The following is a 19,195-nucleotide window of genomic DNA, read 5'->3' on the forward strand; positions in this document are numbered from 1 at the left end:
TAGCGCGTCCGCTTTGCAAGCGGAAGGCCCCGGGTTCAATCCCCGGTGTGTCCAACTCTTTGTTTGACTCACCTCCTCTTGCACGCCTGCCTACAGCCTGCCTGCGACGGCTCCCAACGCCACCGCCTTATGCTCCGCCAACGGCCGTTCGAGAGCGCGACACCCAATCCAAAGACCGCTCGGAGCTGTCACTCGCGGGGGACGAACGGTGCGCACGTCCAGCTCCATGGCGCACGAGAGTCACGTCGAGGAAGCAGTGCGTTGTCTGGCGTCACCACGCTGGGCCGAACTGGGGGCTGGTCCGAGTGGAAATGTACGTGGCTGACTTGGACTCGGGTGTGTGACCACGAGAAGCGACGTGTTCCAGCGAAGGGGTAGCAGTCGATAAACGGCCGTGGTGCGTGCGAGAAGAGGTTTGGAGTCGATCGGGCGGTGGCAGCGGGTAGCGTGTGTCCGTGATAGCGCGTGTGTGAGGGTCGGGCGTGCGCAGCGTGCGCAGGGTGTCCAGAAATCGGTCGCAAAAATGGAGGTTAGGTTTTCTATTTTGCTGGGCGCATAGCGCAGTGGTAGCGCGTCCGCTTTGCAAGCGGAAGGCCCCGGGTTCAATCCCCGGTGTGTCCAACTCTTTGTTTGACTCACCTCCTCTTGCACGCCTGCCTACAGCCTGCCTGCGACGGCTCCCAACGCCACCGCCTTATGCTCCGCCAACGGCCGTTCGAGAGCGCGACACCCAATCCAAAGACCGCTCGGAGCTGTCACTCGCGGGGGACGAACGGTGCGCACGTCCAGCTCCATGGCGCACGAGAGTCACGTCGAGGAAGCAGTGCGTTGTCTGGCGTCACCACGCTGGGCCGAACTGGGGCTGGTCCGAGTGGAAATGTACGTGGCTGACTTGGACTCGGGTGTGTGACCACGAGAAGCGACGTGTTCCAGCGAAGGGGTAGCAGTCGATAAACGGCCGTGGTGCGTGCGAGAAGAGGTTTGGAGTCGATCGGGCGGTGGCAGCGGGTAGCGTGTGTCCGTGATAGCGCGTGTGTGAGGGTCGGGCGTGCGCAGCGTGCGCAGGGTGTCCAGAAATCGGTCGCAAAATGGAGGTTAGGTTTTCTATTTTGCTGGGCGCATAGCGCAGTGGTAGCGCGTCCGCTTTGCAAGCGGAAGGCCCCGGGTTCAATCCCCGGTGTGTCCAACTCTTTGTTTGACTCACCTCCTCTTGCACGCCTGCCTACAGCCTGCCTGCGACGGCTCCCAACGCCACCGCCTTATGCTCCGCCAACGGCCGTTCGAGAGCGCGACACCCAATCCAAAGACCGCTCGGAGCTGTCACTCGCGGGGGACGAACGGTGCGCACGTCCAGCTCCATGGCGCACGAGAGTCACGTCGAGGAAGCAGTGCGTTGTCTGGCGTCACCACGCTGGGCCGAACTGGGGGCTGGTCCGAGTGGAAATGTACGTGGCTGACTTGGACTCGGGTGTGTGACCACGAGAAGCGACGTGTTCCAGCGAAGGGGGTAGCAGTCGATAAACGGCCGTGGTGCGTGCGAGAAGAGGTTTGGAGTCGATCGGGCGGTGGCAGCGGGTAGCGTGTGTCCGTGATAGCGCGTGTGTGAGGGTCGGGCGTGCGCAGCGTGCGCAGGGTGTCCAGAAATCGGTCGCAAAAATGGAGGTTAGGTTTTCTATTTTGCTGGGCGCATAGCGCAGTGGTAGCGCGTCCGCTTTGCAAGCGGAAGGCCCCGGGTTCAATCCCCGGTGTGTCCAACTCTTTGTTTGACTCACCTCCTCTTGCACGCCTGCCTACAGCCTGCCTGCGACGGCTCCCAACGCCACCGCCTTATGCTCCGCCAACGGCCGTTCGAGAGCGCGACACCCAATCCAAAGACCGCTCGGAGCTGTCACTCGCGGGGGACGAACGGTGCGCACGTCCAGCTCCATGGCGCACGAGAGTCACGTCGAGGAAGCAGTGCGTTGTCTGGCGTCACCACGCTGGGCCGAACTGGGGGCTGGTCCGAGTGGAAATGTACGTGGCTGACTTGGACTCGGGTGTGTGACCACGAGAAGCGACGTGTTCCAGCGAAGGGGGTAGCAGTCGATAAACGGCCGTGGTGCGTGCGAGAAGAGGTTTGGAGTCGATCGGGCGGTGGCAGCGGGTAGCGTGTGTCCGTGATAGCGCGTGTGTGAGGGTCGGGCGTGCGCAGCGTGCGCAGGGTGTCCAGAAATCGGTCGCAAAAAGGGAGGTTAGGTTTTCTATTTTGCTGGGCGCATAGCGCAGTGGTAGCGCGTCCGCTTTGCAAGCGGAAGGCCCCGGGTTCAATCCCCGGTGTGTCCAACTCTTTGTTTGACTCACCTCCTCTTGCACGCCTGCCTACAGCCTGCCTGCGATGGCACCCAACAGTGTTGGCACGATGGACGTTATGATTCTGCCACTTACTTGTCGAAACCCAGTTTAGGCTCAGCCTTTAGACTAAACGGGCGTGGCCACATTACACAAAGCACATAAACACGTGGCGGGTCTCCTTACCCAGACCGAAATCTTCGTGATGGCAGGGCGCCACTGAGGGCGTCCTGGCTGCAATGAAAGCGCGCATTTTGTGGTATCGGGATGGCTCCAGGTGGCTACTGGTACTACGAATGCAGGCTTTGCTGGGCTGCATTTGATGATGATATCACCGAAAGTGAGCCGACAAGGATCATCGGCAGACCTCGCAATTACCGAAGCCATCTCTCGCGATGCCGTCATTTTCAGGCTACAGAGCTCCAGCCAGCTTCAGCCGTGTCAGCAACCCCAACAAAAAGCACAACTGCTACTCCAGTAGCGCCGCCCATGACAACACCGGCGGCTACTTCTCCACCAAGTCCACCTTCATCTGCCCCACGAACAAGGTCACAGCGCACGGCTGCGCAGTCCACGTTCCCGGATATTCGCATCTAACGGCAATCTCAAGCTCGACGATGGTTGGTGCTTGGAAAGCGCTCTTAATTGGGCTCGAAGAAGCAAGGCTCAACTAAAAAGGAGAAGAAACGGCATTTTTCCAAGAGCAAAATTAAGTAGATCGAATGCTCTCTCGTCGAGATGCACTCTGACAACCATCTTTCCGATCGATTCATTGGGTAGGACACAGTGCTGCGGTTTTTGAAGTTGACTTGGCCAGGCATAACAGCGATTCTTACTCCCCGCCGAGTAATGGGCGTACGCCTATTAAAAGAACAAGCTAATCGCTGCCCCAAGAAAGATACTGACAATCTTAGCAGCATGCACGCAAGAATTGGAGGTCGCATCAATCTGTTAGCTGATGTCTGGCAAAATATTTCCAAGGATCATCTTTTGGGAGTGGTGCTGTCTCTTTTTGGCGTTACACTGACTTACGCATTACCTGTCGCCGGCGATCGACACGACGGCGTTGCGCAGGCCGAAGAGCTTGAAAAGGTGTTGGTTCAAGCGCTCTACGACGATTGGGATGTTGGTGCTATTGGCACTGATAATGCCGGTCAATGCGGACGCGCCCGACGAATTCTAGTGCTTCGATGGTCCCAAATCTTCTTCGTGTTTTGTTTTGCACATGCTATCAACAACCTGGTCAAGGCTGTACTGAAATCTACTTTCCGCGACGTAGCCGGTCAAGCGGCAGCTACTGTTAAATGTCTGAACTCGCCTTCGGCTAAGTGATTGAAGCGTGTAAGGCAGCTCATGGAACAATTATACGGCAGATCATCTGGATTGCGTTCGCTCTGTGAGACTAGATGGAACTCCATGCAAGACTACTTTGCCTATCTGCTTTGCGTGCAATCGTCGCTTCAAATGCTCCATCGTCAGTACAGGAACGACGCTGACTTTCCAAGCGATCTCCATGTTTTGGTGACCAATCCTTTTGGAGTAATTTGAAAATCGCTAAAGCTGCTACTGCACCACTGTCGTATGCATCATACAGACTACAGCGGAGTGAGAACACTGTGGGTGATGTAGTGATCTCATACCGATATATATTCATTGGTTTAGACAAGATATTATGCATCAGGAAGTGCTTGTTAAATGCGTCGAAGCGCGCTGGCTGCAATGCGAAAACCACTACTTATGTTAGGATATGCACTCCACCCTACATACGCTACTGCTGCGCGAACACTACCTAACACAAAAGTGTCGGGGATCGGTCGGCTTCCTAGAATTGCTGTCTACTACTACCGATTACTATTTCAGACGGAGGACGTTAGCACCATAAGGATGGACATGATTGCGTGGATGGGAGGCACGTTTACGAGAACGAAGGCTGGCGAATTTAATGGTTTACCTTTCGAGTACTGGATATATCTCGCAAAGGAGAAACTCGATAGCCTTCTTCCACGGCTTGCGATGGTGGTGCCATCCGTGGCAGTGAACACGGCAACATGGGAACGCGTGGTGAAAGCCACGTATCCTAATCGCATATACTGTTTGGGAGAGCTAACCCTACGCCCAACCAGCGCCCATTGCACCACAACCACCACCCGCACGCCCAAGCATTGCGCACGACCGATATACTCATGCCCACGGGCATCTCTGTGGCGCACACACCAGTCCGAGCGAAGCGATACAACGACGAATCACGTCCCGGCGGAGCTAGTCTGCACTACCAACTACATCACAAAGTAATCCAACTAACTTCGCCATCGATGGCCATCATTCTGTGGGCATGCTGCTGAGTCTAACCGAACAAAGTACATCCTCGACGCTGGCTATAAAATAATTTTTGTGAGTTTTCAATGGGCGGGCAAGCCTACGTTTATCCTACCCTCGCGTGAAACACCCCCCTGCAATTATCGCCCTCGTCGTCGTTCCCTTCGTCCCCAAGAGACGCAGCAGCACCAACCATGGACGAAGGCGACGGAGTGAGCTCGCTAGGCTTGTTGTAAACCACTGCGAGCGAGTTGAACAGCGGGTTCAACCCACTCCGCCGGTATTCAGTAATCCTCCTTCGATGGGTCTTCAGGCCATTCCTCCATTATCGTCATGCACGTTTCGATGTTATCCTCTGTGAACATGGCGTTCCTCGCCTCCACGCAGTTGATCGAACCTGTCTCGTGAATCACATTTTTCTGTTGCACAACGCTCTCGTAGTACCGCAATTTCTGCCTCCCCATCCTCATTTTCGTTTTGGAATAAGTATCCATTTCCCCCCGTATTTGCTGGCAACAGCGCGTTATCAACCCACAATTGCTTCCCCCCTGCGTCGCACAACCGTTACGCACGTCTCTGCAGGCATTACACACGCGTAGACTGAGCGGCTTTTGGGAACAACGGACGCGCCACCTCTGCCGAGGACATTAAGACCCATGAACACGTCAATATGATTACCTTTATACTCCTTTACAAAACCGAAAGGTGGTCGGTCACACCTTTGATGGAGGTTTTGTTTGAAATATCGGGCTCGCACTTCTGTTGACTGCCGTGTTCGTCGTTTCAGCGTCCCCACCTGTCGTGGTCGAGGTGTAGCCGATGTAAAATATTTACTGACGTGCCATACTAATTCGTTGTCTGATCAACACACCAACTGACGGGGATTCGTCGGCTAAGTCTGCTGGTATCGCGAGGTGAAACAAAGCAATATGGTAATAGCCAGCAACGGAGATCTCTATCATCCCCCCCCCCCCTCTCTATTTGATAGCACTCGCATATCCGGACTTATGATCTTACGTTAGTGAGGCAGAGATCACCCGGTCGTTTGCACACACAACTCCAACCGGTTCTTTGGCTGGATCAAAGCGAGGAAAGGCGTCGTTTCAATCTTTTCTTTCCGCACACAAAAGGCCCCAAATCTCACGCGCAGCCAAATTACCCCCCCCCCCATGAAGCGGAGGTCAACAAAGGACGTGTAGCTCGTAATGCTAACAGCGATAACATCGCGGGTACTCCGTGGATATTAACCCCTTAGTAGTTACGAGGTGTATATATTTTCCTGTCTCATATACTAATGCATATGAATTCGTATAGGCTCAACTATCACAGCCTCTATGCCACCGGGATAGTACAGGGTTAGTTGCGGATACATATTTGGCAAATCCAACACAACAGGCGATGCGTAGGCTCTATTTTGGGATGCTGGGTCTCATGTGATGGCAGAGCCAACATAACACCTGGCCTGGCTATCGAGTAGCCCCATTTTTGAAATATTGCTCACGATCAGCGTGATGAGTTGAGGTCAGTAACCCAATGAAAAGAAAGCAAATAGTAGTTTCAATTGATTGCATCCTAGTCTGTACCGAATACCTAGCCTACGCTTCGCTACCAGCCAGTTCTTCATCTCTGTGCACACTGCCATGCGCCCCTTCCGCGGCGCTTACTAAGGAGTGCCTCGCGGCAGTGCCGGCGCTTCTGCTCAGTGAGCTCATGCTGCAGAGCTTTGGGCATCGGCGCGACCATATTCCTCTCGGACCGCCATTTTGAAGAATAAGAACTTTGGTGGCTGTGGGGCCACTCGAAAAATGGTGATGCGCTGCACTGTTTTTATCCCGTTCAACCAAAGACCAGCAACGGACCCCTACGCCTGTGCATCTGTACGATTTTACACCCCAAAATATCTTCGTTTCGGTATAACTCGACATAGACGTATACCCCATACAAATGCTAAGTATAAATTCCGCTTATGGTGGATCTCCAACATAACCGATACGCTGCGACACAACTGAACGAAGCGATACACCTCTTATGTTCTACAGTACAACATATGGGGACTAAGGAGTTAAATTGAGGCGGAATGCAAGAAGACAACATGACAAGACACGGGCTGAGAGAGAGGTTCTAGCTTCAGCCGGACAGGACTGAGCTACGATCACCGCGTTCATGGCGCCATTCGTGGGGCGTATCCAGATAACATGTCAATCCTGTTGAACAGCTTCAAAGAACATGTAGAACACATGCGCATTGTACTACAGCGCCTGCGCGACAATGGACTGACGAACCATTCGATCAAGTCAAAGATGTGGGCTACTGCGGTCGAGTACTTGAACTACATCAGCAGCTACGATGAGATTTCGACGATACACTAAAAGATGGACGCCATCCAGCGCATTGCTACGCCACGCTACCTGTGAGAACTTCAGCGGTTCGTGGTCATGGTGAATACTACTATTGCGACGTGTGACTGAGACGGGCGCGCTTGTTCGCACCGGTACACGGCGCTCACGTCGTCCCAGCGTCGGTTTGACTGGGGTGCCACTGAGGCGAAGGCGTTTGACGATGTGTAAACAGCTATGGGTCAAGCGATTGAGCTTGTATTCCCTGACTACAGTCCCAGCTTGGTGTTGTGATCTCGCAACGAGATCGGCCTGTGGTATTCTGGTCGAAGGCGTGTAACGACAGCCAGCGCAAATGTTCTGCCAACAAGTTGGAGTTATGCAGCATTGTGCTGGTACGGATAGAGTACCATAACAGGCTTTTGAGTCAGGACTTGAGGATTCACGCGGACCACCCACCCCAACCTGACTTACAGCACGTTCAATAACTGGCTGATGCTGCGATGGAAGTTGAAAATAGTAGAAATTGGATTGATCCTGCTGTATAAGCCCCCGTAATATTCTATCGGTACGTCAAATCGTGCCGTCACAAATGCAGCCTTACGGAGCTTCTCAGGATCCCCGCGATCTTCGGCAAAGGGTAGAAGCGCCGATCTAGCGCCGATCTAGAGTGCGGTTCAGCCGACGAAAATCACACACGACCCGAAGACTGATCCGTCCACCTTTGGCACCATGAAGGTCGGTGAGTCCAAGTCTGGAATGAGCACGCCCAACTTCACCAAGCGCATAATCTCCTTCTTGAGGGAAGGTAATACGCTTGCGGCACTGGAAGGAGGTGGCACGCAAATAGGATAACTCCATCTATAACCAGCAGCACGTACAAGTTGCCAGTGATCAGTTCGAGGCAGCCGCTGCAAATAAGCTGTAATTAGTTGAAGAGCTCCGCCAGAACAGGCTGTTCATCCTCGACTGAGGCTGTGCTGTTCAGCGAGGATGCCACGGCGTCGTCAATCTCCGTTGGGCAGTGCGACCAACGCTACCGCTGCAACACACCCGCAGTTCTACGTCACCATGGTACGGTCACTCCACCCCACCCCAACGGCTTAGTCGCAAACATCAAATTGATACCTTGGCGCGAAAGAAAATCTTTGGATCACGGGGCACAAAGCGTCAGCGTCATGTGAACGTCATACGCCACGCAGCGGTTGGACGAGGCACTGTGAATGTGAGCCGCGTCGTTGCCACTGACCAATTCACATGTCAAACGTTGGCTCGCTGAGCGTATATCGCTACGAATGTATGGTAAGTTAGTTTTGTGTGTGTCACACATTGAATATCATTGGTCAACTGACGATGGTTAGGGCAAAAATTGGGTTTTGAGCAATCATATGATATGTCAATAAAAACCCTCGTGAAGTTTGAGGCGTGGTATCTCGCTTACTGACGCCTTTTACGAGCTGTCATTGGTTAAGCAGAATAATATTGGTAACAACTAGCCACCTTGAAATTCTGGTGGATTGTCGCCAAGTTATAACCGAATCACGAAAAAAGACTACACTGTGCAAAATTTTGGCGACGACAAAGTGGTGCACCCGCTTCAGTTCTAGCAGGATGCAAACAGCAAATTCTGGAGCGAACGCCTGCCGAAAAGCTTTACAACAAGGTCTCACTCGCTCAAGAATCATAAGCAGAAGCCAAATTATTGCCTATTCTATGGACTACCTATACTTTTGTGGGACAGAAACGTAAGCTTCATTAACTTGCAAAATGCGGACGTTAGGATGACCCATTCGTGTGTGCCAAAACAGAACATTGTCAGACGTGCCTGAGGTGGCCACATGGACTTTTTGTCAGAACCCGTTGATTTGGCTTGGATCTGGTAGAGGGACTTGCCGTTTCTAGTCTTAGCTTCGATCGTGATGCGGTGAGCGAAGAACAGAATGCACTTCTTGGCGATAAGGAAGTTGATCTTGAGGTCGTTTCCAAAATATTGGCGGATGAGAGCAGGTTAAACTTCCGCTCGGGTGCGTACAGCACGTCAGTGAGAACGGTGAATCGCTCCTTCCTCTTGGTTTCCTTAATTTTCATATCAACATCTCCAGTTCCCTTGATGGTAATCTGGTGATTTCCACCGACCGTGATGGCTTTTTCAACAATGGGCTTGAGCATCTTGAACCACTTCGGGGTGGATGTGATATGACTGGTGCAGCCAAAGTCGACAGTCCACATGGGATCATGGTCGGACTCGAAGGCAGTGAGGATCAGCTCTTCTGATCCTTGGCTGAGGTCCAGCGTCATGATTACAACGATGCCATAGTCGCTGTTGTCGTCGTCACGGTTTCGGCGGCCATGATACCTGTTGCGCCCTTGGGAACTGCCATTGTTGCCATGGTTTCCATTGCGCAAGCCCTTGTTCTTGTTGCGGGACTGGTTTCCGCCCTTGCCGCCATTGTAGTTGCTCTTGTAGAGGAGCTGGCGTTGCGACGTGTGCTACTGCAATTGTTGTTGCTCTTGTTGCTGCTGGGGTGGCTTCAGCTGAAATTGGCTGGAATACTGTGCTTGCCTTAACTCGGCCGTTGTAGAGGTGGCGTAGCACTCAGCCGTGTCGTCGTTGTCGCGGTGGCAGTAAGTGCGCTTGAGCGATGATACCAGTGCCGTGTCTGCCTTTGGTGGGGCTGCCACGGGTACATGTTCGGGTGCTGAGGCTTGCATAGCCGTTTCAGCGCGAGTTCTCCGAGATTCTGGGGTCCCTTGCTTGAACACATAGCAGCTGCGCGCGAGCTCGTCCTGGACGTGGTCTCGATATTGCGATTGAGGTCTTCGTACACAATGTACTTCCAGTAGCGAATTATACAAGTAGAACGATTTCTTCTCATCGCTGAGCAACTGATCGTTGAGCTAACATGGCACTCATCAAGTCGAAGATGAAGATTGCGAGGCCGATTCCTTCTTCGTACTTCAAGACCATGAGGTAGTACGGGTCACTGTGTACGTCTGCACTCTCGTACTTCCTACAGCACATCTGGTAGATCTCATACGCCGTAGTCTTGGCCATAAGTTTGTGTTTGTCGTCGATGGTCGTGATCAACAACGTCTTGGCTTTCGTTTCCATGAGGCGTAGCTTCCTGGAGGCCAGCTTTTGGCAGTTGACCGTCGGTTTCGCAGCTCGGTCCAACTCCGTTTGTTCTTGGGCAGTGAAGGACTGGATCACCGCTTGTTCCATGTCCACACCGCCGTCGACTCCAGTGGAACCATCCGAACATCAGAAGCCTCGCTCGATGAGGAATCTTGTTGCGAGCCGGGCTTGGGCGCGTCGTGTTGCTCGGCGAGGGCCGGGTCAAGATTTTCGTCCGGGCCGAGGTCGATATCGCAGCCCTCAGCGTAGTCGGGTTGAGTGGCGAAGCCGAAGAAAGTATTGCCGTCAAGGGCAGCGGTGACGCGGGTCTTCCAAATGACGAAGTTCGTGCCGTTCACGCGAGGAAAGTCACGGGCGTTCACGAGCAAGGCTTGCGATGAGCTCATAACCTGTCCAGGTGTTAGCCAGTGGCGATGAAGGAGAAGCGGGTCTTGAGCTTTAGAAGGCAAAAAGAGCTGTGGTCATTGAAAGAATTGTCGGCACCGGCGGTGGTACCGGGGAGAGTAACCATGGGAACCTGTTGAAATTTAAACTAAAGTACACGGGTTGTGTGGGCTTACACAGATAGTACCCTTCGTAACAATATACAAACTGTGTGAAATCGTACCATCATTTGAGGCACTGAATTTAACAATCATCAAACCAAGAATCGAAGAAACCTGACTAATGCCCGTTTTGTCACGTTCCACTCCTCAATCATGATTATTGGGTGCTGTAATCATCGTCAGCGAGGATTTGGTTGGAACGTTAGTTGCAAAATAGGCGAAAAAACGATGAGACTGCACAAAAAACATAAAAATGGTTCTTGGTTTCATCCGTTTGATTCATCAAACCACTTTCAGTGTCACCGTGTGAAGGCCCGCTCGTGAACATGTACACCTTTTCTAGCCTAATCCATCAAGAGCGAAACTCTCTCGGTGACACCAAAGCCAATATCGTAAAGAGCAAGCTCAAGTTCATTTTGTTCTTTGAAAATAAATAACTGTCAAAGCTAATTCAAGCGAAAAATACATATTGTGGCACACGCCGCAAATTGGAAATTCAGGTTCCAACCGGCATGTTTTGGATGTCGCTCGCTACGGTGTGAAAGCGAGGCATGTGGCGGCAATACGCCTGACAGTTCCCCGTGTTGGTCACTTGAGGGAGGTAGCGATGAGTCGCCGCCTGTAGGAACGATTGTCTGCCGTCACACCCGCGGGAACATCGAGGATGTCCATGCGGTGGTCAGTCATGCACGCTTTCACCGCGCTCTTGAAGGTAGAGAATACATTCTTGATCGGATTAATCATTGACGAATATGGCCTCAGATGTAGCAACTTCGCCTTTAGGAACTCAGCCTCATCGAAGATCTCTTCGGCCCGGTAGCGACAACGCGCGTCGTGTCCGCCACTGGTGTCGAGCATGACAAATACAGGAGTGTACCACTGAGCTGGTACCACCGAGAACAGACAAACATCTTCTTCACTGCACGCCGTCCGCGTGGACTGCGACCACGAGTTCGTGTAGCCCAGAGGTTGAAATTTGTTTCGTCCGTATACAAAATTGCTTCCCCATGGCCTGGCATTTCTGCAGCTGGACCAGGTAGTCACGGCGCTTTTGATTGCTGGCAATCGTGTTCATATACTAAGGCTCCTTGTGTGTTGCTGCACCGTGAAGCAGGCTCCGTCGACGTGGTGCTTTACGGTCTATGGCACCACCGAAATGCGAATCCCCTGCTTTGGTAGGTCCACTAACTGACGCAGCGCGAAATCTGGGGCCCCACGAAACTTGTCCAGCAAAACATCGAGCGCCGCCGGAGTTGTCTTGTTGCCCCTCTTGCCACCACTCTTGAGAGCGCGCACCGATTCTTCGTGAGCCACGGGTGGCAGCCCACCCAGTACCTGGAGGTGTTGTACTTGGCTCCAATCTCCTCGGTGACTGCTTCCCACACATCACCTCGGCGTGTGGCTTCAATGACGCGAAGCTTGATCTCAAGGTCGTAGCGCTCGTACTTCCTTGCTAATATCTTCGGGTGATCGGTCGTGAAGGCGGCAAAAGCGAAATTGAGAGCTTGAGAGCGCTTGGTCCTGTTTTGGTGCGCAGCGCAGCCCCATCACCCGTTGCTCATGGGCTCCAATGGCGCCAAATGACGAACTAGGTGACCTTGCTTGTACTTTTTGGGAGCGAACTGAGTGTTTGGCGCTTCTGCTTGTAGTTCAACTAGTATATTACTTCTATGATATAGGATATGTGTCTTCAAGAGAAATGATAAGTTATCAGGACTATTGTGCCGATTTTGAGCTTGCTCTTTCCTACCGCATTCGTCAAAAAGTTGGACCCCCCCCAAAGTTCATCGAAAAGCTGAGCCTCCCTCGAAATTTTGTAGTATTTTGCTTTTCTGTAATTTTGCGCTCCGTTTTAACCCTCTTCATCGAACTCGAAGCCTCGCTTGGGGTATTCTAATCTGTCTTCGCGACCCTACCAAATCACTCGGGGATAGGACAACCAGCCCACTGCCAGCCACTCAGAGTGCAGTGGCTTACTCGTCGGGTGGATATCACGAGCCGTTGTCACCGGTTCTGCCGCTGCCCAAGCGGCTACGAGCAGACCAGGTAAACCAGCTAGAGCACTTGGGGGTATTCTTTTGCTACTGTGCACAGCTTAAGCTTGGTACCTGTATGCGTGCTGTGGTCTGCAGATGACAGAGAGGCCGAGAGCTGCAACAACGACGATATCTAGCAGTATGCCTTGGCATCTCTGCTGACGGACACGAGCGTATGCGAGCCGCTGGTGCTGCAGCGACAAAGGCGAGTAGATCGGTCACCACAACGATACGGTGACACCCTTCAGGACGCAGTAGCTACAACAGGAGCTGGGCAAGACGATACCTAGCACACCTCTGAAGCTCCCGCCGCAAAGTCACGCCCATGCGGGCAGTATGTGCTGCAGCGGTGACGGCGAATAGACCAGCTACTATAGCAATGCACGGCAAATGGTGGAGTCGGAGAGGTTGCGTAGACTGCTAAAATTTGCTCGAAGCTCGAGCCTCAGCTCTTCAAAGTAAAAGCAAGGGTTAGCTTTAACGTAGCTTTTGACAAAACTACACCGTTTGCTGGCCATCGCGATGTCTTGTTCTTGTGTAGCTGATGGCTTGCAACATTGCCGGTAGTCTTAAAAAGTTTGTACCAACGTTCTAGGCTACGTACCGACATTCCTAATACTATGCTCACCGTGCTCAAATCCACGCTGTATACGTAGACAAGAACTATAGCACGCCATCGCATGTCGGTTGAAAAGGTCATGAATTCTGCTGTCCGCTTACACCAGTCCTCTGATCGCAATTTCCCGAATGTCGTCAAAATGCGCGCCAATCAGACAAATTCGCCTACAGCGGTAGCTCCGTCGGTACTGCCAGAGTCCCCTCACACCAGTGGATGCAGTGTAATCTGATTGGTCGAATTTCTACTAAATACCTGTTGTTTGATCAGTAATTCGTAGCTGTATACCTATCCCTCTGATGAGCGGAGGCACTTCACAGAGTCCGATTTGCCAAAAGAGCTGCAAAGCACAATATAATGTGATGGGACCGAGAGCTGGACCTCCGTGTTATTTATCCAATCACAATCGAGGATGAGGTGGCAACCACTTTGTTTTACTGATTTTCTGCCAATGACATTGAAAGCGACAAAGCCGTGCGACGCACGAAGGCCTAAATTTGAAGAAGCAGATGAAACAAAGCTACGTCCTGCCTCAATTTTGTTAATTTCTCGTAGACTACGCGGTGTGAGTGCGGTTACAGGCAAGCTCGAACAAAGCCGTGCTTCGCCCGAAACGGCTCTGGGTTTTAATTTACGCACTCGTGTTTACTTGACCATGGCATGCATTCTCTTATTTTTCATTTTATTTTCCGCTGATAATGCCGTTTGCTCCCAAGGTGCACTCTAGTTCTCCTCCGTACCTGCAGTTACGGTTGTATTTTTTTCCGATTTAGTGGAATGTATATAACATAATATCCATTTACAGAGCTACAGCTATAGTATCCCTGACACTCCCGGATTGAAACTCATGTTGCGCACCTTAGCTTTCCTACGTTGGACATCGTTACTTTTAAGTTCACCAAATAAAACATTCACAGCCTCAACGATAAAAGTGTTGCTTCCAGTGGCCACCGAATGTGAATATCGTATCCCGTGTTCTCTGTTGGAGAATGGACCTCACAGAGGAATTAGGACAGAGGAGGACAGTATGGAATGTAGTTCTCAAATTTCCAAGTCAGCCTAACCCGCCCCGTCATCTGAAGAGCCAAACCATGACATTTCTGCCCTCCATCGTCGTTCTCCTTGCTGTCGTGGCTGCCGTGCCCAGCTCTGCCACGCGGGACATGGGAGAACAAGCTGGTCCGCGTTCCAGGTTTGTGAGGCCATGAGACGCGGATGCTTGTGGCCCAGCCAACTCCGACAAAAACATTAACACCAGCAAATGCTGCAACTCTCTCAGCGATCATCCTGTACACAAAAACTTTAAGCTCTGCTGTGTCCAAAGCTGCACGATCAACCCCCCGTGCATTGTGAAGTAGGTATCAAGTGGGCGGCTGAACAAGCAAATCAAATCAAGGCATACATCGCATTGGAGCAACCAATTTGAGTCTCTTTTCAACACAAACAATACAAAGCATGCACTCGACAGCTCAATCAATCATCAAAATGAACGTGTCAGAAAACATATATTATTGTGTTACTTTCATTTAATGAAGTCCGCGCGGAGCGGGACGGTGTACCAGACCTTGGAAAAATAATTATTTTATTTTACTGAGAGGGTGGGCCAACTGTCGCTGGACTCGGTAGCACCCGCGGCCACGACAGGATCACCCGTCACCCCCATCCTTAGCTCCACGCCATTTGACGAGCAAAATCATCTCTGCAGTTAGAGCCCTTGTTCGACTCCAGGTACTGCGCGATCAGCTTGCTTGGAGCGGCATCGCATGGGTTAACCTTCGTGCAACATCTGATTAATGCGATTGGCTAATAGATTTCAAGGATACGAGCTTACCACTCCGTCTCAAAATTGATGTCCCATTGTTGTAGAACACATGCGCGTTTTGTCAATATTTCGTCTTTTGCAGCGCGGTTGGCTAATACGACGCGACGCGTTCTCACGGTTTGAACAGTGTGCTTATTTACTCAGCACGATTAGTTTTGACAGCAGAGTGACGAAATGAATGGCCACGGAGGTGATTTAAGAGCTGGGACAGTGCGGCAGATCGCAGATGTCGCCCTTCCTCCTCAAACCAAGCGTCCAACTCCGCCCATTTTCCTGCTTTCCCAGTTCAATGGAGGTTTCGAGCATGCCGCGAAGGCGGGAGCTCACTTTGATGAGCTCGTTGATGCCGTTACAGCAGCGTACTGGGAGCTGCGGCCATCGACAATTAATGCCGCGTTCTTAAGCCTGCAGGGGTCGATGGACTTGTGCATTCAGGATACAGGAGGCAACACGTTCAAGCCTCTTCACATGGCCAAAGCGAAGCTTCAGCGGGAGGCAAGACTGCCTCTGAGCCTTCAGTGCTCCCCCCCAAAACAGCCGTAATTGTGTGGCAGCATTACAGGGAGCAGACTACTCACCATAGTTAAATCAAATACAGTTTGAGGACATCATCTTCGAGACTAAAAAAGAGTGGGATGGGACATCAATTTTGAGACGGAGTATTGGCTAATAAATTTCGCACTTAGCTGAGGTGGACGACACAGGTAACATCCAAGTAATTTATGGTTTTGTGCAAATTATTATATCCAACAGGAAAACCAAACGGTAATCTGTTCATAATTAATATGCGATTTTCAAGGGTATTTGATTTGGCAAAATTGCACACCCGCTGGCACCGCCTCTTAGCTCTGACTGACTGAAACAAATTTCAGAGAACTACTCAGCTTTTCGACGAATGCGGTAGTACAATATTGGATTTGCTGTTGCTGGAAGAGTTTGCTCTTGACGAATTAGGGCTGGAAAAGGTGTAATCTTGTCGTATACAGGTATTCCCGCCTAATTTGCGAGGTATTATCTTAAGTGAGTGGAAGTCCACTCACTTGTTTCCTGGACGGGAGTTCTGTTCCTTAACCAGTGACCACCATTTGGCGATGTGAAATTTCACACTAGAGCGCAGTTTAGGGCTTCACGAAGTATTAATAGTCACTGGCTAGCACAACAGAATTCCTTCTTAGCTATGGGCAAAAGCAAGACGAAGCCTGACTTCGGGTCGGTGCCCTTCGTTCTAGATGCAGCCGATTTGACCGCAGCACGATCGTTCGGGCTACTTGACGATGCTGCACCCGTGAATACGACTGACTCGAAATCTTCTCTGTAGGGTGTTGCTCACAATAAAATGACGATACAGTAGTGAGGACGAACTTGAATCACAACCAGCTATTCAACAACGACGCGAGGATTTTGCCAGTTCGTGTGGCTTTTAGCGGATTGTACATGGCAGTAGCTCAGCAAACGCCAAATATACGTGCAAGCGCCTACCGGACAGCAATTTTTCGATAATGAAAACCTTGCGCAATGCCCATTTTACCTAAACACATTGATTTGTACGAGAAATGATCGAAAAAGCCTGCTCTCCTGCACCGCTCTCATTTCCCGATACGTCTGCGTTTTCTAGCTGAGCTAATTTGCATATTCTAACTGAACTAACCATTAAAGTGCAGCATGGTAGCGAGCAATATCCCGTTTGCTCGGAAACTCGGATTGCCACGCACCCAAATGAATTCCAAGCTTCTTCCGCGCATAGTAGCTTTTACTCGCAACGCGGCGAGATACCTTCCGGGCAGCAGTACGAGCGAATACGGAGCGACGATCACACTTAAACTTCTTTGCAAGATGGTTCTTGAGTCCCTGCGACGTCTTTAACTTGCGCCGGCACTTCGGACACGTCGTGGTTGCGTACAGTTTAGGGCTACCGACCTTCTTCCGCCCCGTGCCGCTGACCTTCGTGGTGCCAACTACCGTGTCGTTGGCCTTCTGAGCGCCAACAACTTCACCGCTGCGGAGCTTCATTATGCCATGTCTGCGACGAGTTGTTCTTTGAGAATATTGCCTTGATATTTTAACCTAGTCCTACAAAAGTGAGTGCTTCTTACACGAGCCTGTCCAGGAAACGAGTGAGTGGACTTCCACTAACTTATTTAAATAAGATAATTCCTCCCTAATTTGCCATTGCATTTCTTGATGTTCCTCGAACAGGAACTGCCGCTCTTGCTCAAGATTTGCACAGCCACTTACCATAGTGTACTGACGTAGGTGAGATCTGCGGAGATCTACAGGGGCAAGTGGCACTTTGCGCGAAGAACGTCAATGGTGCACTTAACTAACTTTCAGTGCATTTGCGTCTATGTGCGTGCAAGCTGTGCGAATTTTGTAATCTCTCAGCACCACTCCAAGTTGGAGTCCAACACATTAGGGATGTCTGTACCTACCCCTTGAGAAACGGTCGCAGCCGATTACGAATGCCGCAGATTTCGCTGCAGGGCTCGGGCGTGCAGCACAGCAGGAGGCTGTGCTGCTGAGCAGGAGGCTGCTTGAAGCAGAGGGTCAACCACCAACACCTCTTCGAGATAGTGTAGATTCACTCCCCGCATGCTTCCCGATGCGAAGCACCGTAACTATGACCGTATGTATTCGCGTTGCACGCACAAAGCCCTATGCTTTCCGCTAGCGGTTTTTCGGCAAATGATCGCGGCGGGATGTTTCAGCTAGTCGCCCTTTCTTCGTGCATCATGATGATGCGTGCATCGGTATGATCCGGCTCGCCTCCGACTCGGAGTCCGAGTCGGCCAGCGCTTGTGCGGCCTCAACTTGCTCACTTTGCAAGAGTCGCTCTGTTGCACAAGCGCCTCTAGCCACCACCATCACCACCATCACCACCGCAGCCACTGCCATGACGCCCGCCGGAGCCGAGAAGGCCGGCGCCTTCCAGATGCGCTCGCTGCGCCCCGTGTCGGCGCGGATCGTCTCGTACGGGCGCGAGAACCAGTCGCGCCGCCGCCCCACGCTCTACGTGCTGCGCGTGAGCCGCAGCGGCGCCGCCGACTGGTACGTGGCCAAGCGCTACTCGGAGTTCCGCGCGCTGCACGACGCGCTGCAGCGCCAGTTCAGCGGCAGCGGCAGCGGGCGCCACCCGAGCTGCGCCGCCTGCGAGGAGCTCGAGAGCTTCTATGACCGCGTGCGCTTCCCGGAGCGGCACGTCCTGCAGTCCAACCTGGGCTTCTCCAAGAAGCGCCTGGACGCCACGCGGATGGAGGAGCTGGACAGCTACGTGCGCTTCCTGCTGGAGACGACGCAAGGCTTGCTGGGAGACGAGGACGACGACGAGGAGGAGGACGCGCCCGAGAGCGACGCCAACGACTGCGCCAGGTGCCTGCCGCTGGACCTCATCCGGGAGTTCTTGATGGTGAACGAGGACCGAGGGGCGGCGGGTGCCACCGCGCCCGCCGCGCCCAGACGCCAGCTGCGCCGCCTCACGAGACGCAGCTCGTCCGTGACCAGCTTCCACGTGCGCGAGCTGGACCTCGTGTCGGCCGAGAAGAAGAGCTCGCCCACGGGCGACTCGATGCGCAACCTGTTCGCCGAGGACTGGTGGGACCCCAGCTTCGCCGACGTGTTCGACGAGTGCGCCGCGCCGCCCGAGGACGCCTTCATCCACCGCCAGGTCGAGGACGCGCCCACGCGCACCCACCCGCTGCGCCTCATCGAGAGCTTCCCTCGCCGCTGAAGGGAGGAAACGAGCACGTAGGACGGGGCGGCCCGCAGCGCGAGCAACGGAACCAGGCACAAGGGCCGCCGTCCCTCCACCACTTCGATCGGCAGAGCACGGCACTGCCTCTGATTTATTTGTAAAAAAAGTTTCGCTATCTAACGCTAAAGAAATTATCACCCCCACAAATTTCACGCAAATGCAGTCTGCTGCCGCCTACCAGCGACAGCTCCGTGCTCACCGCTATGGCCAGCGTTGCAGCCGCCGGTGACCTCCGAGGTCGCCGACCTCAGCTCGGCTTTTGTCGTGCACATCGGACATGCAACGAAGAGGGGAAACGCCAGACTGCCGACG

General features: G+C 52.6%; 2 protein-coding genes across 2 annotated transcripts; one reads left to right on the plus strand and one right to left on the minus strand.

The window, feature by feature from the left end:
- Positions 1–10,187: 10,187 nt before the first annotated feature.
- Positions 10,188–10,502, minus strand: IUM83_02834 (uncharacterized protein; the record flags this gene model as incomplete). The annotated part of the gene is made up of 1 exon (XM_067926785.1): positions 10,188–10,502. The coding sequence occupies one exon, from the start codon at positions 10,500–10,502 to the stop codon at positions 10,188–10,190; it is 315 nt and encodes a 104-aa protein (XP_067784046.1).
- Positions 10,503–18,025: 7,523 nt separating this feature from the next.
- On the plus strand, positions 18,026–18,859 carry IUM83_02835 (Phox homologous domain; the record flags this gene model as incomplete). The annotated part of the gene is made up of 1 exon (XM_067926786.1): positions 18,026–18,859. One exon carries the CDS (start codon positions 18,026–18,028, stop codon positions 18,857–18,859), a length of 834 nt encoding a protein of 277 aa, XP_067784156.1.
- Between the last annotated feature and the right edge of the window lie 336 nt (positions 18,860–19,195).

The sequence above is a fragment of the Phytophthora cinnamomi genome (genome assembly GCF_018691715.1).
Source record: "Phytophthora cinnamomi strain GKB4 chromosome Unknown Contig92, whole genome shotgun sequence".
Lineage (NCBI taxonomy): Eukaryota > Oomycota > Peronosporomycetes > Peronosporales > Peronosporaceae > Phytophthora > Phytophthora cinnamomi.